The sequence below is a fragment of the Parus major genome, chromosome 3, assembly GCF_001522545.3.
Source record: "Parus major isolate Abel chromosome 3, Parus_major1.1, whole genome shotgun sequence".
In the NCBI taxonomy this organism is placed as follows: Eukaryota; Metazoa; Chordata; class Aves; order Passeriformes; family Paridae; genus Parus; species Parus major.
This window is the reverse complement of record NC_031770.1, coordinates 89503708-89531700: the sequence shown is the minus strand read 5'-3', so window position 1 is coordinate 89531700 and position 27993 is coordinate 89503708. Positions and strand designations below refer to the sequence as shown.

The window sequence follows — 27993 nt, the reverse complement described above, 5'->3', positions numbered from 1 at the left end:
ATGTTTTTTTCCTTTTCAGCTGTAAAGTTTCAGAAATACTCTTGAAGTAATGGTATATCATTAGAAGGCAGTGAGTGAGACTATATAGTTCTGAGGATAAATTTGTTTTTGAGATTAAGCAGATTTGCAGTACACCAGGAACTCTAAAATGTGTATATATACACATATATGTGTATATGTGTATTTGTGTGTGTGTGTGTTTGCAGCCTCTTGATGATGCAGATGATTTTCATGTATTTGAAAACAGAGGGAAGCAAACAGCTAGATCCTTGTCTCTCATCCTTCTGCTTTAGAATTTGCTCATTGAAGAAGAATTTTTCAAATCTAATGGAAAACCAGATATTTTCAAAGAGAATTCTCTAAGAAACTAGACCCATAAGTTAATTAATGCATTATTAAGATCAGTTCAGAAAGTAAAGGATCTTATACTGACATAGTAAAGTCAGACACAAAAAAAGTGCAAAATTCCTGTGGTTAGAGGCCAACTTGGTCTGTTCTAAGGCAGGTAAAATATATTAGAACTGTCTTCTAAAAGTTCCCTTATATTTTAAAGCACTTTGAACAGCATTTCTATCTACATTTTTAGAAAAGCTTACATGTACTACAACAATGGGAGAATTTGGACTGTGACCTATGGAACAGCTGTATCTGATGAAACTGTGGTTACATTTATAAGGATCAAAGACAATCAATGGGAATGAAGAATATTTATAAGTGCTGTTATCAGTAAACTTCGTATTTCCTTTGATTAATATCTTATTGGATGACCTATACCATTTTCTAGAGATAAACAACTTGCTTTAAAGTTGGGAAAAAATGTGCCAGGTACCATTTTGTACAGCTGAGCAAGCTAACTATTTGTGCTGGTTCCCTGGGGCCTGTCACTAGTTTTGAAACTATGACTATGCAGGTGGACTCCAGTCCATATAGAAAGATCAGGAAGAATTGTGTCAGGGTCACCACAAGCTGCTTGGGAAGTAGCATCAAGAGATGACACATTTGCTATTTTCTCTATTACAAATCAAAGAAAACATTTTTCATAGTACTGTTCAACTCACTTGTACAGATCAAATGATCTAATATTCTCCCCAATTTTTAATCTCATTTTTAGCAGGAGGAGGTGACCTGGGCACACCATGCTGGCCTTGTGAAGGCTGAGCAGTCTCTTTGCATGTTTAATGGGTGGCAGAGAAGACACAAATGCATCTAGGGATGACCCCCTTTTCTCATTCTCTGTCAAGAAGGACTGAACAAAGGCATCTGCTTCCCTTGAGATCTACTGTTGGAAATGGAAGTATACAGCACTGATACCCAGGAGATCTACATTAATGCTGTCTTGGAGACAGACAGGATAGCAACACAGAACTAGGAGCAGTTCAAGTTATTTGGGACAGTCTTCTTAGCTGACCTGAGGGTAGTGCCTTCTTGGAGATAAGTTGTTGTTGAGCTGTCTCTGAAAAACAAACACATTTTCACCATTTTCTCTTTTATGTGGTTGGGTTTTCAGAATTGTATGTTATAATGCTTTCGTTTTCCAGTGCATTAAAAAAAGCAAGGTATGTCTTGGTTGATGATTTTTAAAATCACAATAATCTTTCAGGCACCTGCATTGTTCCTTTTTATTTGGGAACCTATCTTGACTCTAAGAACAGTTTATACTGAATTTACACCTTATGAGTTTCATAACCCACAAATCCCTACCTAATTTAATATGTCTTTTTTTTTATCAGTGAATTCTGTTTGGATGATGAACTGATTAGGAAAAATCTGCCAAGTCATAAGCCCAATATTATTCTTCCTGCTAGCATAAGACCCTTGGATCCCTCTCCTATATTATCTAAATTATTATCTGCCCTCTTTATCTAAAATTATATATAGGCTTATACTTAACTTCTCCTGCAATGTTCCTCCAGAATAAGAAAGTAAGTATGATTTGTGCAGTCCAAAAGAACCCAAATAGATGGGTAGATACAGAAATGTAAACACCTCTAGGTAGGAGTGAGAGAGAAAATAAGGGAAATGTGCTGCTAGTTTCCCCTTAGTAATTTGTATTTTTGTCCTCAAAGCAAAGTATTCACTGGAAATATTAATTAAAAACCCAACAAACAAAAAAACCAACAAAATGGAGGTACCTTTGTATTCAGAAGAATAGCATTTGTGTAATTTTAGCAACATTGTCTTATGGCATATACCAAGTAAGACCTATGACTTCCCTGTGAAAGTAAGAAAATAAATAAGTGATATTCTCTTCCTTGTGAAAGCCTCCTCTATGACCAGTGCATTTAAAATGGAGGAGGTCTGAAGCATACTCTTTGAAACATAACCAATGAATATGCCAATAATTTCTGATACCTTCTGTCTTCCTTTCAAGTAAAGCTATGTTTGCCCAGGCTATGTTGTGCGAATGGTCTTATAGTCAGCCTCAGAATTTTACTGAGTCAGAACCTTTAGAGAGAACATGGGGCATATGTACATGTATAATCTGAAAAAAAACCATTGTGAGCAGGGTCTTGGTTTTTTGTAAATTGTAATTGTATGCTTTTGTATTTCCTCATAACCCTTATTCATCTATGATTTACAAAAAACCAAGTCTACAATTACAATTACTAATAAATGACTTATTACAGTTACCAATACAATTACTTCAGGTGTGTGTAATCTTTTGCTGCAGTTGAGTAATTACTCAGTTTTATCTGTTGGTTGTTCATGAAAGATCTGCAATATTTACTTGAGAAATCAATAGCATTTCTAAAGTCAACTTTCATAAAAAGACCCCACGAGAGAAAGGTGATTCTGTTGACTTCAGTGGTGACAGGATTTTAATGACTGTCTTTTGTGCAAAGTAACAAAAGTTCTTGAAATTTAAAATTCTATGAAAATGTCAATAAGGTCCAAAGTTCTGTTATACATTTCTCTTAGTCTTTATTTACTTAAGGAGTGTTCCTGCTCAGAAGTCAACAATAGTATTAATCATTGATAGATTCTACATATAAGAGGAAAATGTACCTATTTTATGAAAGTGTACTTTCTTGTACTAAAGAATTTATGTAAAGGGTTTTACTTAAAACAAAAGCTCCAAACTAAATGGCATTATCACAGCAAAGTGATTTTCTTCCAGTTAAACACCCTCCTCACTTGACCCTGAATTATTCTGTAATGATTCAGCTCTTGCATACTGCTCAATACATTTTCATCTTGTAAAAAAGATTACAGCTTGTCAAAGCAAGGACTGGGATGTGATAGATATGTAATGAAAGTAGAGTGAACTCTACTGGTAGCACTCCCACTCAAAGTTCAGCTTTATGCAATCACCTACTTTTTCCATTTGGCACTGGGGTAGATCTTTCCAGATGTGTTGGGGAAAAATACAGTGTTGCTCCTTGTGCTTTCCTAGGAGACAGAAACATGGGCTCTTCATCATGGATGTAGCATTCACGTTTTGCTTTCAATCCTGTTCAAGTTTGCAGGCTTGTAGACTGGTGTAGACTGGTATGGCAGAACATTGCTGCCCGCTCCTCTCTGGAGTAGTGGTCTCACTGCACTTAGTTTATTTTGACCATGCCAAGGACTGCAATGCTAAGCTCTCTCCATAGACTTATTGCAGTTGATTTAATGACCCTGAAAATGAACATTAAAAGTAGGAATAATTACTGCTTTTGCTAAAGGAGTAAGATTTTCAGGTATTAGCTGTTACAGATTCTTTAACCTCTAAATTGGAAGGATAACTGAAACAGTAAACTGTTGCCTTCTGATACTTGTAAGTAGAAACACAGGTCCAAACAATGCACACTTCTAAATTCTCAAATAGAATCTTTAAATATCATCAGAAAAGCTTTCTAGTTACTTTATACCTGAACAATGCTTTAATTCTTTTTTCTTTAGGATTTTATGTGTTCAACAGGAAATTTATATTGCAACAGTTATTTGGGCAATAGTGTAGTCAGCTTCAATTATATCTTGTTTGAAGTAAAAACTTTCAGTTATAGTCTACTGACTTGAAAGGCCATATTAGATTGCCATGCTATAAGAAGGAAAAGTATTATATGCATTTATAGAATTTTATTTCTAGGGTGATTGCATAAAAATAATTACCATAAATATATTAGTTTTATAAATTTATATTTAAAAGTCTGAAAGGGTAGTAATATAGGAATGATAAAGTCTGAAATATCAGTGTGTGATTCAAACCGCAATTTGAATCTGGCATTAGGAAACACCTGTTGTTATTGGTCCCCTTCAAAGAATGACAGGGGTTCTGAAAAATAGTTTTAGAGGAAAAGAACTTGCCGTTAATAGCTAGTCAGAACATAGATGTAGGCTAAAGAAGGTTTTTTTTAATTATTCAATACTTAAGTAATACATAAGTAACTAGAATAAGAAAATCAGATTAAAATTAGCTATAGTGTTTGACCACTCTTATGATATGAAATATTTTTCCTTATGGCTAATGAAAACTTTCCCATTTGCTGCCTTGTTTTCTTTCCCCATGCAAATCTGAGCTGTCATTAAACCTTTCTTAAATGGCTGGAAAAGGAAATTAGATATCCCTTAGTGTACTCTTAAGCAAGTGCTATCTGTAGCCACCCCTCATCTGCCACACATCTTTCCCAGAAATCAATAAACACTTGTAACCAGCCTAACAGTTGCCCATTGTTTTTTTCTGCTTGCTTGGCAAAGCAAAAAACTATTGTGAGGGCTCAAAAATGGAAACTGTGTTCCAGATGCAGCCTCGCTACTGCCCAGCAGAGGGGAATAACTTATTTTAGGCTGCTGGCTGTGCTCTAATCAATGCAACTGTGTATGAGGTTATCCTTCAGCATTTTCTGGAAGTGAAGGCTGGACTGAAGCACATTCAGTGTGGTATCAGCTAGACCTCATGTCCCTCTCGGCAGTCAGTCAGTCAGTCAGTCTGTCCATCACTGTCCTGTGCCTTTATGTAGCTTATTCACTTCCTCCATCCCTCCTTGTCCCCTGCCCCATGCAGGATTTTGTATTTGCCTTTGCTCACAAATATTCTGCTAGCCCATTCCTCCAGTCTGGCAAAGTCTTCCAGAATGGGAATCATACCTTTGGCATATCAGTCTCTCTCGCCATCCAAATTAGGAACATCCATAGACTTTCTGGACATATAGGCTCTTCAGATCTCTGGTAGAGACATCACCCTATCATCCTCTGAAATACCACCTGGAACTGAGATTTTGAACTGTTGAATACTTTCTTTTTAGAACAGTGTCCCAGACAGTTATTGGTCTACCCTGGTCTGTTCTACTCCTTGATCTGGGTGCCAGGCTATTATAGGAGACTGGCAAAGTCCTTGCTGAGGGGGAAACAAGCAACACCTATGCCATGTGAATGCAAGGGTAGCCACATGCTCTGTCCTCCCAGCATAAGGTTCAAAAAAGAAGTGGATAGTAGAAAACCAATGTGAATCTGAAATGTCCTCTGACGTGCAGTTAGTCAAGGTGATGTTTGTTGAAATTTGCTGTGTGCAGAAGAATTCCTCAAGAATGTCAATGCATGAAAAATCGTTCCTGGTTCAGTAAACAGAGTTGTAAATCAAGAGTGCAGCAAACCACTGATTAAAAAAAAAAAAAGACAAGTGCTATATGAAGTTTTCCACCAGTTTTTACAGCTGTCCCTGCATAATATATTGCAGTTTTTATTCTCCTCTTCACTTTGTTTTCACTTTTTATTTTCATTTTTCTATAGGTTTCAAATGAAAGAGGTTCTGTTTAGATATGATGGTGAGTATTTTTTTTTTTTTAAAATTTGATTACAGTCACAACTTGAATATGTAACTACTTTGGTGTCTATTGAATTTTTAACATTTTATTTGAAAAGATGATAGGATGCTTTAGGTACACAATTTAGTGCTTGGATAATAAGATGGCTATATTTGGTGAATGATTTTCTATGAGTAATTACAAATGCAGAATAATTCCAATTCTTAGCAGGACAGAATAAAGTCACAATAGAATTAATTTTAAATGGGATGCAATCAAATGGTTGGAAAAAATTGAGGTATACTCTGGAATTAGACATGAAAGGATGTCAGGGAAATAGATGGATTTTTTATATTTGAACACATAAGCACATACTGCCATTAAATGAATGGTTTGCTAGAGTTAAAGAATACCACATTGCAAATAATGTGCTACGCTTGAGAGCTGATTTAATGTAGTACTTAGCAAGAGAGGTCAGCAAATAGGTGATACTGGAAAAGCTGAAAAGTTCAATGTCTTTTTTTCCTCTTTCCTTGTTTCAGTCTTCACAAAAAAAAAATTAATTATGACTCAAAGTTTATTTCAGTTATTACTAAGAATTTGAGAGTAGGATCATGGAGAGAAATGGAAAGTAACACCTGAATGAATACTGAGGTAAATTGGAGTATTCAGGATGGAACAGCTTAATGAAATTTACCCTTAAAATACTTTAAATAAGCAATTTCTCAAACACTAGTGATTAGCAGGATGAGTAAGTTCCCAGAAAACTGGAGAAAGGTAAACACAATGTTCTATCTAAGCAAAAGATGAAAGGAAAATCTAAAGAATTACAGAAAATTCAGTCCTAACAGCATTTGCAAGACACTGGAACAAAGTATTAAAAACACATTTGTGGGCATCTAGAGAATGGTAAGAAGATAAGATTATTTGCACAGGGACACATCAGAAACAAATCCTATCAAGTTGATCTCATTTCCTTCTGTGACAGCAAAGCAGATAAAAGGATGTGTTTTATGCAGTGTATCTTCAGTGCAGTCTCACATGACATCCCCAAGCAAGCAAAACAGATATGGACTAAATTAAATTCACATAAGGTAGATAGGTAGTTGATTGGAAAGCAGGACTCTGAGAAGAGTTATTTGCTGCCTAAGTGGGAGAACATCTCACAGACTTCGAGAATGCTGTCCTCTAGCTCTAACACTATAAAACTTTGCCATTGATTACTTTCTCAATGACATGTACAATAGGCTTACCCAATTTACAGGTAATGCCCACTTGGGAGGACTTGCAAGCAGCATGGAAGCCAGAAGTTTAATTCAAAAAAGTTCACTTACATTACAGGAATGGCTTGAAATAAACATGATACAATTGATTGAAGAAAAATACAAAGAAATATGAAGGGTATGGGCAGAAAAAGAATGACAATAATACTGCAGGTGAGAACCTGAGGATTATAGGGGAGGGAAAACTGAGTCTGAGTAAAAGAGGTGATGCTTTCAGGGAGATGTTGAAAAGAATGCCTATAATATGATGAGGATAATTACTTCTCTTTTCCCACTATTACTACAAAATCAGTTGCATAGAATGTGGGAAACAAATGGCAGATTTAGAAAAGATGTAAAGGCTTCAGCGTCTTCATACAGAAGAAATAAAGACAGAGTAGAGGCACAGCAGTTTTTCTCCTCATAATGGACTATTATAAAGGGATATTAGTCACTTTCCCACCTTTCCTATGAGTAGGAGAAAAGGAAATGGGTCTCAGTTTCAGGGAGAGAGATTTAGTTTGAATTTGAACAATTACAGCTCTGTGAAAATTTAAATCCTAAAAGCAGTTTGCCTCAGGCTGCTGCAAAGATGGGAAAGCTTCTCACAAGATAAATCTGATCTGCCAGCTCTCATCTCCCACAATTGTAAGACAAAGGAGTGGTTGAGTATATCTTTAGGGTTGGTTTGTTTTTATAATTTTTTTCCTGTGAAAGTATGAATTCTACTTTTTAGCCAGACCATCAGGTTGTAGAAATTAGGAAAATTAGGTGACCTCAGTGCATGTTATGCATTTTACTGATCTGTATTTTTGACAAATTGTGTTCATGCAAAAATCCTTCTTTTGCAGCCCCAAATTACGATCAAGAGCTAAAACTGAATTTTGAAGCCTGTTTCTATATTAGGAAGGAATCCACAGCACCAATCTTATTTAAAGTACCATAAAAAAAATTGCTTCCTGTATGCTAATTGCAAGGCAGTAACAACAATCAAATATTCTTTCAAGAAATGATCTTATGTACTAGCATAATTAACCCCAGAGATACACACATGGATATGCCATTCTTGAAGTGCTTGCTGGTTAAAGAGATGTCCAATATAACACAGCATATTTTCTTTAGAAATAATATAAATGTTGAAATTAAATAAAGCTGTATTTTTGTTGCAAAGTGGTTTTTTGTGATTCTTGTTTTTACTCCTGTAAATCTGGCTCCACAGGTTTCAAATAGCTGAGAACAAATACCATCAGTGCTGGGAAAGGAATGCTCCTGAGTGCTTAAACTTGGTCACATTTTGCCACCACACAGACACTTGTATTTTGTGAAGTAGTCCAGGGATTATTCACATTTGTGTTAGCACCCACAGCAGTCAGCAGTGAACATGCACAGTGATTTTCCCCTGCCATGTAATATTCATAGCCCTTTTGACTGTGCCAGGTGCTGAGTGCAGGCAGAATTACCATCTCTAATCCTGGCACACCAGGAAGAAACAGCGCTTTCCAGCTCATGCTGCTGGGTTTTTGATCTTGTGCTGCTTCCACATGATGTTGTCCGAGCCTGGTTCTCAAAGATTTTGCTTTCAAAATGCATTATGAAAGTCTAAGGAAGCTGGTTGTCTATGTTTGCATGAGCTACCCGAGTTCTCCCCAGTGCCTTGGTCCCTTGAACCACAAGTCACCCCTCAGAGGACTCTGACAAGATGCTCAGGACCTTCGCATCACAGCCCTGTCCCAGAGTGCAGGAACATTTTATCTCTTGATGTGTTGTAATTTATATTTTATAATACTAAAATAATTGATATTTTATAATACTAAAATAATATAAAACTGATATTTTAATGAGAATCCCTGCTGTTTTCATTAAAATTAATGTGATGAACTATTTTATGAAATACTACCATAAGGAAAAACATTAACATTAAAACCAGCTTAAGTGGAATAGTCCATAGGCTGCTCAGCCTTTTGCCCTATTGGACCTGGTGTAACTTCAATCCAGCCTGCTTTTAGGCTGTTAGACTCTGTAACTGTGAAAACAGAAGATAAGGTCAAAAATCAGTAAGTCTTTCTCTCTATAGGTAATATACAAATTTTTAAGAATACTGTGAAAAGACTGCTAAACATTTAAGGGTGGTGTTTTTTTGTATTAGTTTCTTTCTCAATGGAAAAATAACAGAAGTTAACAGCATAGATCTTGTGAATGGCATACCTTTTAAGCAAGTGGTGTAAAAAAAATGAAAAAGCATTTCATTGAGCTCAAGACAGAGTTTGTGGGGACAGAAATCAACACATACAACTAGAAAAAAATTATAGAAAAATTTTAAAAAAGGTAAAAATTCATACATATAAAATCATCTATAACTAAAAATGTGTTAGAAATACTGTAGAAGCTGTAATAGGTCTACCCACCAAGGAAGTAATAGTATTTCTTGGTTTCAGTAAAGCATTGAAATGGGCAAAATTCATATTTAAAGCCATATGATCTGCGTGATTCTCAAAAGCCTTAGTCTGCTTTCCTGTTCAATTTTTTCAAGGCATTTGTTTTGTTCTGAATTTGTTCCAACCCCAGATTTCTTTTCCTCTTGAATTTCATTTCTGTAGAGCCCAAATCCATTCTAGCATGTCTAGCTGAGACAATTATTCATATGGCTTAAGTTTATGTTTAAATTAACCCATGAGACAGACTGAAGCCCATAGGTGAAAGGAGCACAAGCAAGAGAAAGAACTACTGGGATTAGAGGAAGGACAAAGGAGAAATCATTTTGTTCACCTCTGGGTTAGTGATTTTGTTCATCTGTGCATGCTTTAAGAAAACAGTTTCCCTCTCTGTTCAAACAGCTTCCATCTATGAATGAATATTGGCAATTACTGTCTAGAAGTTCTATCCTGGGAAACCAATGGAAAAAGTATTAAGAGTAAAAAAATCTTTCAGAAAGGATTATTAAGGGCAAAACATCATGAAAGTAATTGCTTTTTTTGTAGTACTAGAAAATTAATGGATGCTGCTTATTCAATAGTGTAATATCTTTAGTCCAGGTTCTGATGCCTTTACCCTGATTTTAGTAATGATTTTCTGGTAAAATACACATTCCCATCAGGATCACAATGACTGCATATCTTTTGTGAGGGCTTATGATCCCCTTTTGGCCTCAGCTTCTCTTGCAGTCTGATATGCCATGTTCACCCTTCTGCGCATACTTGTGATTCTTTGTTGCTATGTGCTACAACTCAAGCTATCAAGAAAGTGACTTATGAAAGTTGGCCCAAGTGGTCAGAAGGGAAATGTGTCCAGTACAATAGGTGTATTTGGGCAGTGAAATACTTGAGAAGATCTGGATGCTGCATCAGGACGGCCCTTGGCCCCAGGGTTCAAATGGCTGGCATCCAAAGCCTGGTTGGTATGGCACAGATCTGTGGTCTTGACTCACTTTTAATGAGGAAATTGCTTAAATCTCAGGGAGTTCACAAGCTAAAGCTATGCAAAAGGAGAAAAAAGCACAGAGAGACACATTTTGGTAGGATGGTAAGGGTAGCAATTCAGGGATAGAAAAGGAAATAAAAAACCACACATCTGTACCTTAAGTTATTAAAAAATCCTTGAAAACAGAGAATCAGAGAGTGGCAACTAGGCAACACTGAGGACCAGCCTGTTAAAAGGATTAAGATACATATTTACTAGAAGCATCTGAGGGAGCTGGGGGTGTTTAGCCTGGAGAAAAGGAGGCTCAGGGGGAGACCTTATCACTCTCTAGAAATACCTGAAAGGAGGTTGTAGCCAGGCAGGCAATCAGTCTCTTCTTCCAAGTAGAAAGTGATAGGATAGGAATGGCCTCATTTTGTACCAGAGGAGGTTTAGATTGGATATGAGAAAACATTTTTTCACTCAAAGGGTCATCAAGCATTGAAATAGGCTGCTGAGGTTAGTGGTGGATTCACCATGCCAGGTACTGTTCAATAGATGTGTGGATGTATCATTTGGGGACATGGTTTAGTGGAGAACACAGTGCTAGACTTGGTGATCTTAAACGATTTTTCCAAAATTAGTGATCCTATGATTCTAAGATTCACTGGTGGGATTAGATAGGAGCACACAATTGAGATGAACACCAATATGTGCATAACTTCCTTGAAACACCAGCACTACACTTTCTGAGAGCTGACACTTTTAATGCAATACAGTATAAACCTTGTCTCCTTCATCTCTGACTGTTTGATGAGGTTTGGGAATGACAAGTTCACAGTAAATATCACCTCTCTGAAGCTAAATGCAGCCATGCACAGGTTAATGTGTTCACACTGATGGCATAATGAAGGTGTCATGTGGTCCATCCTATGTTGGGGTCACTGCCAAAATTTCCGCACGTGATTGTGTTTCTTGAGAGGTTCCTGTTCAGGTATGAGCCACAATGACTGCTGCTACCTGCTGTTCTGTAAGTCCTACAAAAACACGGTTTAGGAGAGCACCTGCAATTGTATGACTACGTGGACACAGTGCTGGTTCATGCACAGGGCCCCCCACAGGCTTCACTGGGCTGAGCCCACAGTGGGCTGACCTTGACACAGTGCAAGAGCTTGGCTGACAAGAAGAATGAGATGGCACCTGCTTCCTCGAGGCTGACCAAGTGATGCAGCTGGCATGGGAAATATGCATGGCCAATTACTGTGGTGGGTAGAGCAAAAAAGCTGTGAGGCCATAGCAACCACATAATGATAATAATAATGATAATAATATTAAACTATGTAATGTATATATGTAACACTTAGGAAGTAATTCCTTCTGCCTGTGGTGGTTGACTCTGAACTCTTGGGCATTCGTGTGTGCACATCTCCGAGTGTGACGAATAGGACTTCTTTGGCATGCACAATTTGGCTCAGTTGCTCTCCCTCTACCTCCAGCCCTAAATTTGTTGATTCAGATATCTGATGAATTGGGAGAACTGGTATCAGAGACTGTGAATAACAAGTCCCACTGTGACGAGATTCAGACATCTGATGAAATTTGTCACATAAGTGCCGTTATTCTGATTTACATGTAACTTGGATTAGCATCATAAGACTTGATATAGGCAGCCCTGAAATTTTGAATTAAAAGTGGCACTTCTTACTACCACACCAACAACCCACAGCAGTGAGCTGCCACACTCTTGCCAAACAGGATGAAGGCACCCCCATTCCTATGTCTGCTACAAACATACAAAAACTGAAATGACAGTGAGAAAATCACTTTAACACACAGCTTGTCTCTGCATAAACACATCTAGGAGCTAGTCATTCACAATCTGGGTAGGATGAATCCTATTCTGCCATTAGTACAAGGCAGAGAGAATACATTGTGGGATAATGCTTTTGTTGAAGTAGTTTTGTCTTGAAAACTTTCACCACATTTCAAGCATTACTAAAAAAGAGGAGAAAACATAAAGTATTGTGGCCACTAGAAATCAGTGATACATTCTGTGCCAGGAGTCACCAGTTAAATTTCCTTTTGAATTCAATGAAAGGGATGGATGGGATTGTTGCAGAGTTTAAACATGAGATAAGCAATTACATGGATTCTCTGATGCATTGAGTTGTGCCTCCTGGCAAATGACTGACCTGGAGTCTGGCATTGTGATTTCTGCCTTAACTAGCCAAGTGTCCCTTCATTTTCCTGGCATAAGGTCATAGTTCTGCAATTTCCCCTGCACTTGATTCCAGTCTGCTTGTGGCAGCCAGGAGAAGGGAAGGTGTCATGGTTTTCTGATGGGGTCGGCTCTGCTGTCCACCCTGGGAGTCACCTTCAGCACCAAGAGTCTTTCCAGCCACTGCTATCCTACCCTTCTATGAAGGTGATGAGATTTTTATGATGCCCAGTAGGCTCAGACAAAATAGGACAGCTTTTGAAAGAAAGGCTGTGAAATAACCCTGGTCCAGCTTTAAAGAGATTCTTGGACATTTTAGCTTTTTTTGTTTGTTTGTTTGTTTGTTTGTTTTGTTTTAACTCCATCAATCACTCAGTGGTATTAGTATTTGAATTTCTACCAAATGTGTGGTGTTTCCTGAAGCTTGAGTATAAACATCAAGAAATGCTGAAAGAAGAACTAGACAAACATTTTTGCACTTAACTGTGCCACCTAGAACTAGTACTAGGACCCTAACTCAGAATCTTAGGATATCTGTTATATTTGGAACAGGCTAATCTTCAAGAAAGAAAAAGGATCACGTCAAGCTGTTTCTGAATTGTTACAGATAATTCAGCGTGTGCTTTCACACAGTGAAGACAGAGCTGCTTGGCTTACAGAGGAAAATACAAAAAAAATTCTGTTTCCTGAAGCACAAAGGAATAGTTTCATGGTTTTTTTTTAAGGTTTGAACAGAAGCTATCAAGTGGGAAAAATGGGTTATACCAACTTTGTTGCAAAACAAAGGTGCTTAGAACACAAGCTGATTTTTGTGTTCCTTTAAAAGAAATCTAACTTCTGTGTAAATGAGCTGAAATGATTTCCAAGCAAATTCCTTACCTCTGGTTTATCATCAGCAGGTCTTTAAAGTTAAAAATATATAATCACTTAATCTGACTGACAGACATTTACCACATATTCTTTCTTATGCTTTCAGAGCAAGGAGATAACTAGATAAAAGTATTTCTGAAGATTTGAAATACAAAGGAGATTTGAATTTTGCTAATGTCAGTGCAAATCAGAGGTCATTCTCTTGGAGCTGACAGAGCTGCTCAGATGTAAGGAAAAGAAATGAATTATAATTTCCAGAGAGTGCTTCACTGTTTCCATGGACATATCCTTTCTCATTGCATTGCATCATTGCAGTCAGTGACAGAAATAAGGTTGTCCAGATTTTCAATTATGAACTAAACAATAAAAAAAAAAATGCAGAGCGAATTTGAAGGTTAAGATTTATGTACTATTAATGTGATGGACAGTGACTGCCTGTTGCTTACCTTGACTCTTCTGTTACCTTTCACACAGAAAATTTCCTGCAAGAGAGAAAAATAAAAATTGTGTGGTCAGATGTAATTTTCCCCCATCTGCAGCTCCTTAGTTGTGACAAGGACAATGTAGGAGGCAGGTCTAATAAAAGCACTGCTGGTAAGAAGTATTGAAGACTTCAATATTTGGATTACAAGCCCAAATATATAAACATACACACACTTTGCCTCTTAATGTCTCTACCATTCATGGCAATGCACCCACACTGGTGGTGCTTTCAAAAGTAGCTGCCCTTTGATGCTGTGCCTTCCCGAGCAGCCCAGCTGAAGTCACAAAGGGAAAAATCCCCTTAGTTCCCTAGAAAACAGCCCACCATCAGCTTCTCCGGGTTCCTCTCACTAAGAAATGGAGACAGAAGGATGACTGGTTTTTACCTCTGCTTGTTCAGCTTTGGAGACTTAAATTGTCTTGTTCAGATTTGAAATTGTGCATGGGCTTTTTATTTCAATTAAGCCTTATGTGCTATCTCTGTAGGAACTTCAAGGTTCTTTGGTACTTTTTTTGGAATCTTTTTTTGGCAACAGTACTGTGTATATTTATTTAAACCTTCTGTTCAAAAACCTGGAGATTACAGATCAAGTAGCAAAAGCTGTTAGACTTATCCTTGATATCTGCTTTTTTTTTTTTTTTGATATATAAATACAGCCATTTACTTTTTAAATAGCAATGAGCGCTTATCAGTAGGTATGTATTATGTTAATTAGAATGACTGCCAAGTTCATTTTGACTATAGAAATGCAAACCTTCAAGGAATATCTTTGAATAATAGTTTATACTGAATATCATCTGCTTTTTTTTTTTCCTGAATTTGCCCATAGTAAAAGTGGAAAAAGTGAAGCATATAAGGTTAAGCTAGATCACCAGAAATAAAATTGAAATGGGGAATGCAGGATAAGTTTGCTGCAGTGATGTCACCTTGCTTATCAGAAAGGAAAATTTAGATGAGATACAATCTAAGTGTTAAAGGTTTTCTAATCATGTGGAGAACATGCTGGTTATAGGTACACAAAAAGAAAAAGAACTCCCTTTGACACCGTGTACTTATTCCTCACATTGATTTTAGAAGTCTGAATTATAGGACTAAAATACTGGACTATGTATATTTTGTATATGTTGAAACTTTATTATAAACTTTCTCGCACCAAAGTTTCATAATGATGAATACACAGTTGTGGCTGTTTCCAGTACCTCTCTATCTTGGGCAAATAAATCAGTTTACAACATGTCTGACTAATAATTAACACATGCAGAGTCTTAGAAAACTGTAGTCTGCAGCTTTCTGTTCAGATTTCTTTCTGATTTCTAACTGGAGGTACTACATCTAGAGTAAATGAACATTTGCTGAGAAAGTAAAGGACAACAAGCCTCAAAAAAGGCTTCTAGAGGCACAGGAATGTGGCACAAAATTCAGATATTGCTCTTATATTGCGTTGCCAGTGAAGTTTTGATGGCAAGGCATCTTGATTCTAGAAGAAATTTCTCCCAAGGACTTTATTCTGTAGCAGACAGTGGTTCTGCTAAGTGGAACAGGATTAAAAGGAGTCTGTATCAGGGGAGGTCCTGCAGGATACGAGGCTGTTGCACAGGAAGAGATGATGACTGCAGCTTTACCATTGTCTCCAGAGCAGCCATATGTTACTGTGACCAGTACTGCACCTCAGGCTCTCCTGGGCCTGTAGACTGTTGTGCTGACTACTGGGATGTCTGCAGCCACCCTGTGGAGCCCACCAGGTCAGAGGAGCCTTGGCTGCCTCCGGCATGGGGTAAGTAGAGAGAAAATGCTCAGCTGGCTTTAGAGCACGGCAGTGAAAATATACATAGAAGTAGAATTATTGATTAGTCCCTAGAGTGTATACATCCTGAAAATGTGACTGAAGACATAGTGGACAAAGACACTGAGTATGAAACTGGAGTGAGAATTATACTTGCTGTTATTTCTTTGTCTCTAGGACACTAATGTTGATCTGACTGTATTTCTCTTGGACAGAACCTCTGTTTTATTTGAAATTTCTCAGAGAATATCCTCATTGGGTCAAAATTAGTGTAAACTGAAACATTTCAATGATCATGAGATGAACAGCAAGCTCCAAATATTTGAATCCATCAGTACAGACAAATCAACAAAACTGAGGGTAATCCTGAGTGATAGTGCCCTGAGGTGTTCTGCAGTGCTTTTGATGCAGCACAGCTTTCCTGTGGGACACTGTTTTTGTGGAGACAGCTTAGGTGTGAGACTAAATGAAGGGATGTGCTTAGATCAAGGAGTAGGTGAATGGGATGTGTTTAGAACAAGGGTTTGTGGCATATCTTATTAGTTAGTTTGAAGTGGAAGTCCCTCCATGACAACTCTAAGTCTAATTATTTTTAGTACTAAAGATTACAAAGGGGAAAAAAAAAGTTTTCAAACAGCTGGTCCTTCTTTGGTTTGTGGATAGGACAAATCTCTGCTGGTGAAGAAAATTTGGTATTGTGGCTTTTAAGACTATGTAGCTTCTTACTGTCAGTACACCAAATCTGGCCAAAGATGTAGAGAATGTACCAAAGTTTCAAAAGCCTAAAATCAACAAAATACTACTGTGACTTTTTAAAATTGACTGTCTCTTTGCAATAACCTTGCTGCTTGCAGCTCAGCACTCAGAACACAAGCTCTTCAGGAGGCTGTGCTCTTTGGCATGCAGCCAAAATCTGATAAGTGTGAGTGACAGAAATGCTTCAAAACAAATTTGATTTTCCATAGCGTTTCTAACAATTTAAAATACTGTTCTAGGGCTCTACATAAGTAAAAACTTTTTTTTTTAAAATTTTTATTGTGTGCAGTGGTGTATATTATTTTTGACATGGGGTGTTTATTGCAAGCTCTACATAAACATGTAGTTGTATTTCTGGCCAGAGCTGAGAGCTGGTGAGTCTACTTTGGCAAACTGTCTCATGGAATTGAATCACTACAAAACCTCAGCAGTTTGCCATGTGTTCACTGCCACAAGTCCACCTCTAAAAGGCAGAAGTGTGACAGAAGGTTTAGATAAGGCTATGTGAGGGGTAATAGTTTTACTGCTTTCCTAATCCATTTTTTTTGCATTTGTGTTTGCTGTTTTGTAACTCCTAACATAACTGCCAGGGGTAGCAATTATATTTACAGTACCTTTATTTGTCCTATAGATGATCATATACTATTTTTGAATATGTCATCTCACAAAAAAAACCCCTAGTTCTCTGCTTTTTAAAGTGACAGAAAGTCTGCAATTTTTTAAAATCTATTTTTTGGATATTCATTATGTAATTTAGAGAGTAAAGGCAAACAATAAAGCCAAAATAAAGCAGGGGGAAAAAAAGTAACAAACAAAACTATCCCTAAAAAATCTTTCTAGAACTGGAATATCTGAAGAATTGTAATGAAATAAAAGGAGAAACAAGTAGGACTAAGTAGGACTAAATGCCTGAAGATTAAGCAAATTAGGAAGTCTAATTAGAAACGACAAATGTATGTTAGCTGACTTTTAGCAACTGACAGTATGCTTCTGCCTTAGGCTAAGAAATATTTATGCAGTTGAAGACCACATATACCAAAGTATTTTTTACCTGGAAGATTTGGATCTTTTGGTTGCCAGAGGTTTTGCTATCAGAGCCTCCTGAGTCATAGTTCTTTAAATAAACCAATAAACTGAAGTGTTTTACATTGGCTGGAAAGTACAGCAATAAAACTGCTCAGTGGTTTCTTTCTGGGTGCCTACACATTCACTGTCAGTGTACAGCAGAAACAAGCTACACTGTGATTTCTTTCATGGTTGTGCTCCATGCTGGGGGTCAGTATGGATTTAAATGTGTAGAACTGCTTTGATTCTGCCTTTATAAACCCAGCCTTCGGTTTGTTTCCATGGCTTTCATGTGCAGTTTCAGAAGAAACTGCACATTCCTCCTTTAGATATCAAATAGAAGTTCAGGGTCTTTTTATTATAGTAGTATTTTCAATTTTGTTGTTAGAAGAACTTTTTTAGTTTTATCCCAGGACTTATTTTACCTCTTTGTTTCAGTTATTCTGATGGTACAAAATCCACACACTGGGTCTCCCCTGTTGGTGGTGTAAAAGTGAGTTTACTGATTACATCCAGTGAGTTTACTGATTGCTTTTATGACAGCTATGATCAGATGACAGATACGATCTGATCTACAAGGGGGCAAACCTGATGATATTTCACTGACAGAAATACACCAATGCTGGAGACAAATGAAATAAGAACCATTAAGGGTATATGAATATTGGACTGTGAAGGAAATCTCCATTTCTCAAATTGTCTCCTTTCCATTAATGATTTTCACATCATAAAATCCCATTTACAAAGTCATCAAGCTGCATCTTCAAATTAATTAATTTTCCACTTAATGTTTTAATATTCCAACCTAATACTTTCGGAGCCAGACAACCCCACTGTATTCTCATGTCTTTTAGCTTAGATATTTCTGTTGTCTCACTGATGCCTCAGGAAGTGCTCCTGGCCCACAAAATATTAATTTGGCTAGGCTAAAGAAACTGCATGGTGTTAATCTTCAATTCCCTAAGCATACATCATTATAGACTTGGTTCTGTACAAGTGCAGGTTTGCATTTTATCTTGGGCACAGGCAGTGAGCCCTGCTAGCAGAGCTCCAATGAGGATCTGTTCCATCTCTCAAATGCTGCATCAGTACTTCCTTCTCTTGGTATTTTTGAAATAACTTACTTGATCCTCCTTCTAGCTACTGTCTGATGCTGATTTTGTGACATACTGTGACCAACTGTGGAACTTTGGTAATTTGCTTTGAGTATTCTGTGGAAAACACCTCAGCTCTTACCTGAAGTTGGATTACAGCAAACACTCTGGGCCTCAGACTGCCTTGGTGGGATCTATTTAATCTGTGCTACCTCCCATAGCCTGCTGAATTAACAGGGAAATAAAGGCACTTATAGTTAATACATCACCACTTCTTCACTTCTGCATTTTGCTATGAAATAATGTAGGGCTCAGAGCGCATGTTTCTGTCCTGCCAAGGAAGGAGGAGCAGGCAGCTGAGGTGTGCATGTGTGTGGGTATGTGGGCACACAAACTCCAGCCCTGGCCACGAGAGGGGCATGGCCTTCCTCCCACTCGTGCTGGGGGGAAAAGCCTGCTGCCATGCAAATTTGCAAGTCAACAATGCATTAAAGTTTGTTGAAAATGGAGGAAAAGGGAGTCCAAGCCCTCTCAGTGGAGGGACAAACATGGTGTCTATAGGCTCACCTTGCAGAACAGGCTGGAGAACACAGATCTGTGTGATAAATGTACAAATGTTTGCTGTTGACTCAATCCAACACCCTGTGTATGCATTCTGGATTATTATTCACTGAAGATTTCACAGTCAAATGCACTGATGAAACAATTTATGTGGAAGTTGTTGAAATACACACAAAATCTTTTCTCAGTGAAGTGCTATCAAATAAAAAAAAAAAAAAAATTAGAGGGATTTATTTTTTTGGAGAACTCATTGCTCAATTTATGTTTCATAATGGGTTTTGGAGGGTGCATGAAACATAAATTTGCCTAGAAGGGCAATTGATCTGTCTGTTTTTCAAAGAGGAATTAATCTGGCAAGGAAAAATAATTTATTACAATAGGCTTGGAGTATTCACTAGTTTTTTAAATAGAAATAAAAATTTTAAATTTAAATTTAATTTTTTTAATTCTATACCTGTAAATTATTTTTTTTTTAAATTTTAATTTCCATTTAGAAGATAATTTTTTTTAGAAATCTTTTCTTTTTACTACAGGAAAATAACTTTATTTGAAGAATTTTTTTATTTATATGTAAGACAATAATTCTTCAGTGGGTGTTGTGAATCTGATGCTGAATTTATTTACTATGAATGATAATATAGTTTCTAAAAAATAGAATGCATTAAACTGCCTTCATTACTTGGAAGAAACTGGAACCATATTGCTGACTTTCAACTAAATAATTCAAGCATACTGCATAAGACCAATTAATAAAACAGTAGCGAGAGTTTTCAGTAATTCACTTATTATTTTAGAATTATTTTATTTTCACACATCTATATGTTATGTTGGCAGGTTGTTATAAAGATGGCCGATATTACGGAGAAGGAACAATAATTAAAGACAACTGCAATTCCTGGTAATGTTTCAGAGAACAGCAAATTTATGAAATGAATTTTATCTAGCATATGTCATGAAACAGGAATTAAGGAAGAGAGCATCTTTAAATTCATATTACACATGTGATCAAATCAAAATGGCTGCAAAAGTAGTGCTAAGTATTAAGGTTTTGTGGAGGTAGATTACAGTCAATTTAGAAGAACAGCAAGAGGGAAACTGGACTTTCTAATCAAGATATGAATATTAGACTATTAAAATCTCCTCCTGACTGGACTAATTCTATTCCTTGTCAGTCAAACCTAAATTGAAATGGTTTCAGTCTAGACCTGGGCATTGACCTGAATGCAGATCAAACAAATATCATTAAACTTTGTAGAATTCTTCCTCCTTGTTTGTTTGGTTGCTTTTGGGTTTGTTTTTTGGTTTTGGGTTTTTTTCCCCCATGAGTAATGAGAAGTTACATTAACCTGTAAAGAAAGGATATGGATATATATATACATATATACATACATACATATATATATATATATATATATATATATATATATACACACACACACACACGTTTATGTGGAAAGGGGTGAATTGTTTGAGTACACCTTTCATTTCCTTGGGAGAGAAGCAGACAGTGCAGACAGGAGAGCTTTGCTATTAGCCCTGGAAGTCTCTCCAAAAACCAGCCCCACACTGGAGGGACTGGAATCCCAGGGCTCCAGCCACACCAAAAAAGGCTGGAGCTCCCACTGTGCTGACTTTAGCCCAGGATCCTTGGAGCACAATGTCTGGCATTACAAAACCCTTTCTGGGTTTTCAGAGTAAAACTTCCTCAAAACATCACATTTTTTTTTCAGGAATTCAACATCAATATTACATTCCCTGCTTTGGTCTCACAAAGATGGACACAGAATTTTTCAGATATGACCTTTCTCACAAACTGTAATCCTTCCCACCTTGTTCCAAATCATTAGACAGTGAAGCAGAAAGAAATGATGCTATGTTTTCAAAAACACTCTGTGACAATTGTATTGTTTACACCTTTTCTCCCTCCATTTGCCTTCTGCTGTTAAAGTGCATGTTTTTCCTTTGACAATTCTTTTTTTTGTTTAGTGATATTCTTGTCCTTTCAGCAAATGTTTCAACAGTCTCTGGAAATGTTCAACAGACGTATGCCTTGTTCGCCAAGACTTAATTCAGCACATCAATTCTGGAGATTATGGGTGAGAATCAGCTTATTTTAAAGTTTTGTTATGCATCACAGTATTGCTCATTCCGTGTATGTGCAAATTACAAGGTATGCAGTCTTCTCCACCCCTTCCTTCTCCAGATACATTACATCAATTTGACAGTAAGTGTGCATTTGTGAAACTTTCCTAAATCACTGACAGATTATAAAGCTTTAAATGGAAAGATATGGAACATCTCATGCTGGTAATATTCTCCAAATTTAGAACAATTTATTTTCTCTCAAAACATGATTTGCATCATCTTCCCCTATTCTTCACTGCATTTATTACTTGGGATAGATACTTAAAGTATTTTTTTATGCTCCCTTGAGAGCACTGTTCCATGTAGCAGGACTCTAGGTAGCACTGGAAGAGGAGAAGATGGGCACAATGGGGATCAGGTTATCAGAACTTTGGGGACTTGGTGTTTTTCTTGCTCAATTTCATTCTCCTGGCTAGTGCACAGGGATTAGGGACCCCAGTACTGGATCTGTGCCTTGGGAGCCTCCTGGCTGTTTACAGAGATACAGGGGCAGCCTCCTTAGGATGCCAAATTCACCAATGAAGTCTGTCCAGACTTCAAGCTGTCATGAGTGCTGAAAGGTTTTGTACTTCATGGGAGACATTTAAACCAACTGAATTAGGACAGACAACCAAATTAGGCCCCTGGAGCCTGAACCTGTCTCTTGTCAGTGGTTACCAATTAGATTTGTCACAGGGTGACAGGTGAGATATGACTCAGTGCTTGCACTTTTCACCGATCACAGGGAGACCTAGAGCAATGTGGCTTCTTTAGGTAGCATGAATCTCACTCCTTGTTCTTCATAAAAAAGCAAGAAAGGAATGTTTAAAGAGAATGCTCAGTCCCCTGTCACTCAGCCTTTAGCCAGTAGTAAATTTCAGTAAATTTCAGTGTTCTGAATGTGTATGGCTGCAAGGGTGGTTTTTTTGTGTTGTGCATGAAGTTTACATGTCAACACTACAATCTGAGTCGAGTATACCTGAGAGTAACAAGGGAATACTTAGAGAACCATGGGGAGCCCTTTCTCTCACAGTGGCTATTGGTATAAAACTCATGCAGAAGGTGTCAGCTGGGCTTTTTGCTGGGTTCAACAGTATTTCTCATCTGGTGCACCAGAGCTTGAAGGTGCACTGTAAGTCACTGCACAAGGCTGCTAGTTCTCTGCAGGAATCAGGGCTGGAGCATGATTTGAGCATAACTTCAAGAGAACAGTAATATTTTGACTGAGTATCTCCTGTGCCAGTACAGCCCTGAAGTATTGCACACTCATGTCCTGCAGGCTGATGTGGTGTTGACCCCGAATCACAGCTATCCATACACTGCTGTGTTGCTCCATCCTTATTTGCAGTAGAAAAGCCCATAGTAAATATCTTCTCATGCATATTGAATGCAAGTTTTTAAAATGTAATTTCAAAAATTTATTTCTGGATGCTTTTTCTAGTTGTACTCATAAATGAGCAATGGGTTTATGTGAGTGATATCTCTAACCTGGGCCTTGTTTTTTTGTTTTTCGTCTCTGAGGAAGATGGAAAGCTGACAACTACAGTCAGTTCTGGGGAATGACAGTGGAAGAAGGTTTCAAAAAGCGCCTGGGCACCTTCCCTCCATCTCATTCTTTGTTGAATATGAGAGAAGCTCCTGTAAGTGTCATGTACACTTGTTAATTTTTTTAAATAACTTTATCACATGGAAAATAAATGTGGACAGTTACAAGATTATGATTCAGGATTTTGTCACTAAATGTTTTCATGTTGAATACGGTGTTCCTGGAACAATTCTCTAAATCACAGAATGCCTGACCCTATTGACAGAAATCAAACAAGAAGGAGCAAAGGAAAATTCCTAATCACTGTGAAGATCTGCAGCAGTATTAACTTATCTTTGAACTTCACTTCCTTAGGAGGGCTCCAGATTAATTCTCTCTATTTCTTAATCATTGCACACATAGCTTTAACCACAGAAAAATACATCTGTGCATAGTTCATTAAGGCTAACAGCTGAGACTCAACAGCAATCTTTGACAGAAGCTGTGAAAGCTTTTTTTGGGTTTTGAACAAATGGACAGCAAAATTACGGGAATCATTGCAAAATGAAATGGTTCTCTACTACCAGCTTTCTAAAACCCTTGGCCATGGCAATTTTAATGACAGCTAAATTAAATTTCCTATAATTTATTTATGCTGAAATTAGTTATGCATCAAAGCAAGTATACTTTAAGGTATCTACGTAGTTTCAGCAATTTAAGAAAAAATACAAGTTAATGAAGCCAGAGTGATTTTTCCAATGCTTTGGATTAGTTACTTAGTTTCTTTCTTAGAGGACACAATTTATGGAATTCACAGACCAAAAAAAAACCCACCTAACTAGCTCACCAGAATGAAATTAGAAGAAATGAAAGTATAAATAGATAGATCCACGGTTTGCAAAAGCATTAAGTGTAACATGTATTTATCTTTGCCTTCAATATAGTTCAGGCAAGTGATGCCATTTGATTATTAGAAGTCAATTGTTGATACTTCTTTATGTGTTGTGGTGTTTCTACAGACAAAAGAAAACTTTCCAAACAATATTAAAGGTGCTAATATAAAAAGCAGTTCTTTAATGAAAACTTTCAGGTGTACAAAATATATTTGTGCATGCCCAATATGGGATTTTCTCAAATGTTGTAAGTTTAATTAATTAATATATCTTGCAAGTGGAGACCGGTTGCTCTGGTAACCACCCTTGGACCTGCCCCTGAGAGCCTCCCAAAGGGGTTCTCAGCCCTATATTTTTTATGTCTTCTGGTGGTTTGGTTTTTTTTTGTTTTTTTTTATGTGTGCTGGTGCAAAACAGGATGTTCTTGTTAGAAATGCTTTTCTTGAAAATAAGACTACTTGTTTAAATGTAATTTCAAGAAGGTGGCATAAATGTGTGAGAAAGGGTAATCTACTACTCTGAAGTGTGAGAAAGCATGAAAAATTATACAGCTGTGTATTAAAAATCTAAAAAGCTCCAAACACATAAATATATATATAGCTAAAAATCTTTAGGCATCAGTGGAAGAAGGATTTCCACATGATAGAAGGCCCTGTGGTGACAGCAGTGCAGAGCTGCCACTTGAGCAGCTTTTGGGAAAAGAGGGCATGTCCTCTGCTATAATTTAGCAGTCCTAACCCTTTTGCTTGATTCAGACCATTCTTTGTTGCACACAATATCAGCTCCCTGCAGCAGCATGGCGAGGCATTGCATTCAGGCCCAGATTGGTCAACTCAATCAAAATTACACTCTGAAGAGCAAAAAGTGGACAGGAATTAAGTTCTGGAGTTTTGCCTTGTAGGATTTTCTGGACTACTCTTTCAGCCGAAGAAGGATCATTTCACTTGAAGATGGCAGGTCCAAATAAGACAGTGGCATAAAATAATTTAATCCCATATTTAGAAGGCATCTGCCTTAAATTACCAGTGAACTGCATTGAGGCTCAAAAGAATTGGATTGGTTTCTTGGTTTTGGCATTTTCCCTGAGGGATACAGTGTAAAGCATATATATCACAGGCAAAAGAAGGATGTCATGTAGCCAGCCCAGAGAGTGACATCTCCATTGCTAGGTATCTAGCTAGGTGAGACAAATCCCACCTAGGAAGAGAGAAAAGGGAAGTTTTCAAGGAAATCTTTACAATGCTTGCTTTCCCCCATTCATTTTGTAGTAGCTGTTTACTCAGTAGTCCTGCATTATATCCAGGTTATTAAATCATTGTTAGTAAGCTTCCTGCAGCTACATTCACTGCTACACTTCTAACAGCCTTTGTTCCACAGATACATTTCTCAGTCATATTTTCTCTGTCTGCTGTCTTATGAAATCTGTGAGCCACAGCCCAGCTCCCTTTGTCACTGGCAGACACCCAAGGAGGTTCAATGCATTTTTCTTCAGAAATCCAACTTGGCACATTCATGCATTTAGTCATCATGAGACTTCCTATCATGTTTCTGGAAACACATACCTTTCACAGGATTCTAGGAAATCTTTCTACTTACAAAAACTAAAAATATAAAATAATACTCTCTGTATAACTTTCTCAGCTTCTGCAAAGTTCTTAGGGAAATGATAAACTTTCTGAAGTTGCTGATAGAACTTTTAAAATTTCTGCTATTAATAAAATACTTTACCTGCTCAAAGAAGTGATATTTTTGTCTGGAAGGGAAGCTTGACATGATGGTACATGAGAATACCCAAAAGACCATGATATGGAGCAAGAACTAAATCTGAACTGTGGACCTTCTGTTGCACAGTATGGCTAGACCTAAGTATAGATCAACAGCTAAATGCACCACTAAAAATGTTTGGCTCCTGACAAAGCTGAAGCTCCTCCATCTGAGATGGCATTTTCACTGCAGGAGACAGTGCAATCATTCTTGAAGTTCCATGTAGCAAAGGAAAAATTGCAACACCTTTGAAACCATTGTGATGCACCCTTGGTGGTACTCTGTCAGCACAAGTCCTGGCAAGAGGTACATTGCTATGGTAAGGTTTGCACCCCCAGCAACATGGTGCTCACCTAAGTGTCATCTTACAAGAAAATTAAATACATAAGCCAGTAATAAGGCACCATTTTTTCACTAATTATCAAGAAACTCATAAAAACAACTGGAAAGTAGACAAAGTACACCCTCTGTTCCGCTGATATATGGCTTTTCACAGTAAAAACCCTCAACAGTTGTAGCTCTCTTGCAAACTGAAGGTCATTCATGCCCATTACGTCTTCGCAAAGCAAGTGATGTCCAGAATCATTTTGCTACATTAAAAAGAAAAAAAACCTGTTTTCCCTCAGGGAAACTACTTCATTTGCAAATTCAGTTATCTTTGGCCTTTTTTCTCTTATTGGTCATCTTTCTTTTCTGAAGAAGTTATAGTTGAAATTCGAGTGCTCTTTTATATTCTCTTACTTTCCTGCTTTGGCCAGGCTGCTAACTTCACTGAAGAGAGTACATATAAAAGTTTAAAAATAGTTCGCCAGTCATTTTGCTGATTGCCTTGTGCTGTCTGATGCTGGTCCATAGAGCATACACTGAGAAACAGTTGTCTAGACTTGATATTTGCCACAGACCAGCAGTACTTCTCAATATCAGAGTATCTATTTTTTCAGAAAAAAAAGCCAATGTTTCTGCCTACAGATCAGTCCTGCATTTCTAAATGGCAAGGCTGAGGGTTAATGAGGAATTTGCTCTGGGATTTACAATATGAGGCTAATATATATATTGGCAGTAGGTTGGGAAAACAAAAAGTATTGTCCATTGTCAAGACTTGAGATCTATTTACAATTTTGCTTTTCTAAACTGCTTCATTTGTAATGAGGCATCGTAATGAGCATTGCAAGCAGCCATTACCCACATTATTACTAAATTATTACCCACATTATTACATTACCACACTATTACTAAACGTTTGACAAATTTTGCTTTTTTACTGATTGGTACTGAACAGTCTCATCATATAAAAGAAATTCTGTTTGTCTGGGATTTCTCCTGTATGTTTCATCTTCAAAGTAAATCTTGAGCTAGTGCTTACTCACTAAAAATGAACAAAAAAATACTTTGTCAAGTTATTCTTTAAATTAGTTGCTGCTTCCTGTTGCTTGATGTTGCAAGTCCCATGTATATAAAACTCTGAAAAAACCAGTCTTTTGAAGCTGATTAATCAAAATGTTGAGATTAATATTTTAGCAGGGCTTAAAACATTACTGGCCTTGTACGGGTGGAGGTAAGACTTTTAAAAGTCATTGAAGTGACCTAACAGCTTGCAGTATTCCTTAATGGATTCAGGATTTGCAGCGTGCATCTAACCTGCTCAACCTCTGGCTCTGGGAATACATACAGACTGTATCAATTTGCCTGTTGGGCCTATATCCCAAGCTAATGTCAGATATAGAACTGAGAACAAGCTTACCTTTTCCTCATCCACTTTTTCTCAGCTGGGGATTTTCTGTGGCAAATCCAGGTGTTCAAGCTGGATAGAAGCACTGCTGTTTCACAATGCACACAACAATGCGACAGGCAAAGGGCTAAAATTTGGTTCTTCAAAGAGTCTTAAAATTTGAAAGAACTGGCCTCAAATGTTTAAATCACTTTAGCAAAAGGTATGTTTTATGATCATAAATCATATACATAATTTAGAAAAATATTTTAGCAAGGGTACCCAGAATTAGAAGATAAGTAAATAGAAGTAAATTAAAAGAATTTAAGCAGGATAGAAGCCATTGTGCTTCACAGTTTCAGCCTGCTTATGAGAAAGAAGCATCCATGAGTGTTTTGCTTAGGAAGAGATTATCCAATTTTCTATATTATATTTCCTTCTGTAACTGAAGTTATCAACAATTTTTTGAAACAGAGTGATTGCATGGCATGATATTGCAATTCTCTGTGCCATTCCTATTTCCTTGCACAGCATAATCCATCATCCCATGAAGTTCACCAGTGGAAAAAGAAAGGGTCAATGATTTTGATATGTTGAACACAGAGCAGATTATTAGCAGCTGTACCAGATGGTTCTTGCATATGCAAATATTTGTTCAAAGCTTGGAGGACTTTGGAGGGGGACATAAATTAAGACTGAGAGATGAAGGTGCCAGAAATGGCTGGCCAAATTGCTCTAGTGAGCAGATAATGAATTTTCATGAATTC

The 27993-nt window shown here is 37.3% G+C and overlaps 2 protein-coding genes across 11 annotated transcripts in view; both read left to right on the top strand.

Annotated features, from left to right (window-relative positions):
- The window catches only part of MLIP (muscular LMNA interacting protein), a 106789-nt gene extending 98630 nt beyond the window's left edge, over positions 1-8159 (top strand). For all 10 annotated transcript variants that reach the window (XM_033513017.1, XM_033513019.1, XM_033513018.1 and 7 more), the window contains 2 exons: positions 5710-5744; positions 7837-8159. In XM_033513017.1, the coding sequence (XP_033368908.1) occupies positions 5710-5736 (27 nt within the window). In that variant the 3' untranslated portion in view covers positions 5737-5744; positions 7837-8159. The remainder of the gene's footprint in view (positions 1-5709; positions 5745-7836) is intronic.
- Positions 8160-15238: 7079 nt separating this feature from the next.
- The window catches only part of TINAG (tubulointerstitial nephritis antigen), a 39883-nt gene continuing 27128 nt past the window's right edge, over positions 15239-27993 (top strand). Inside the window, exons 1-4 of the mRNA XM_015623292.3 lie at positions 15239-15727; positions 20047-20110; positions 21219-21308; positions 22862-22976. Coding sequence (XP_015478778.1) covers positions 15358-15727; positions 20047-20110; positions 21219-21308; positions 22862-22976 — 639 coding nt within the window. The 5' untranslated portion in view covers positions 15239-15357. The remainder of the gene's footprint in view (positions 15728-20046; positions 20111-21218; positions 21309-22861; positions 22977-27993) is intronic.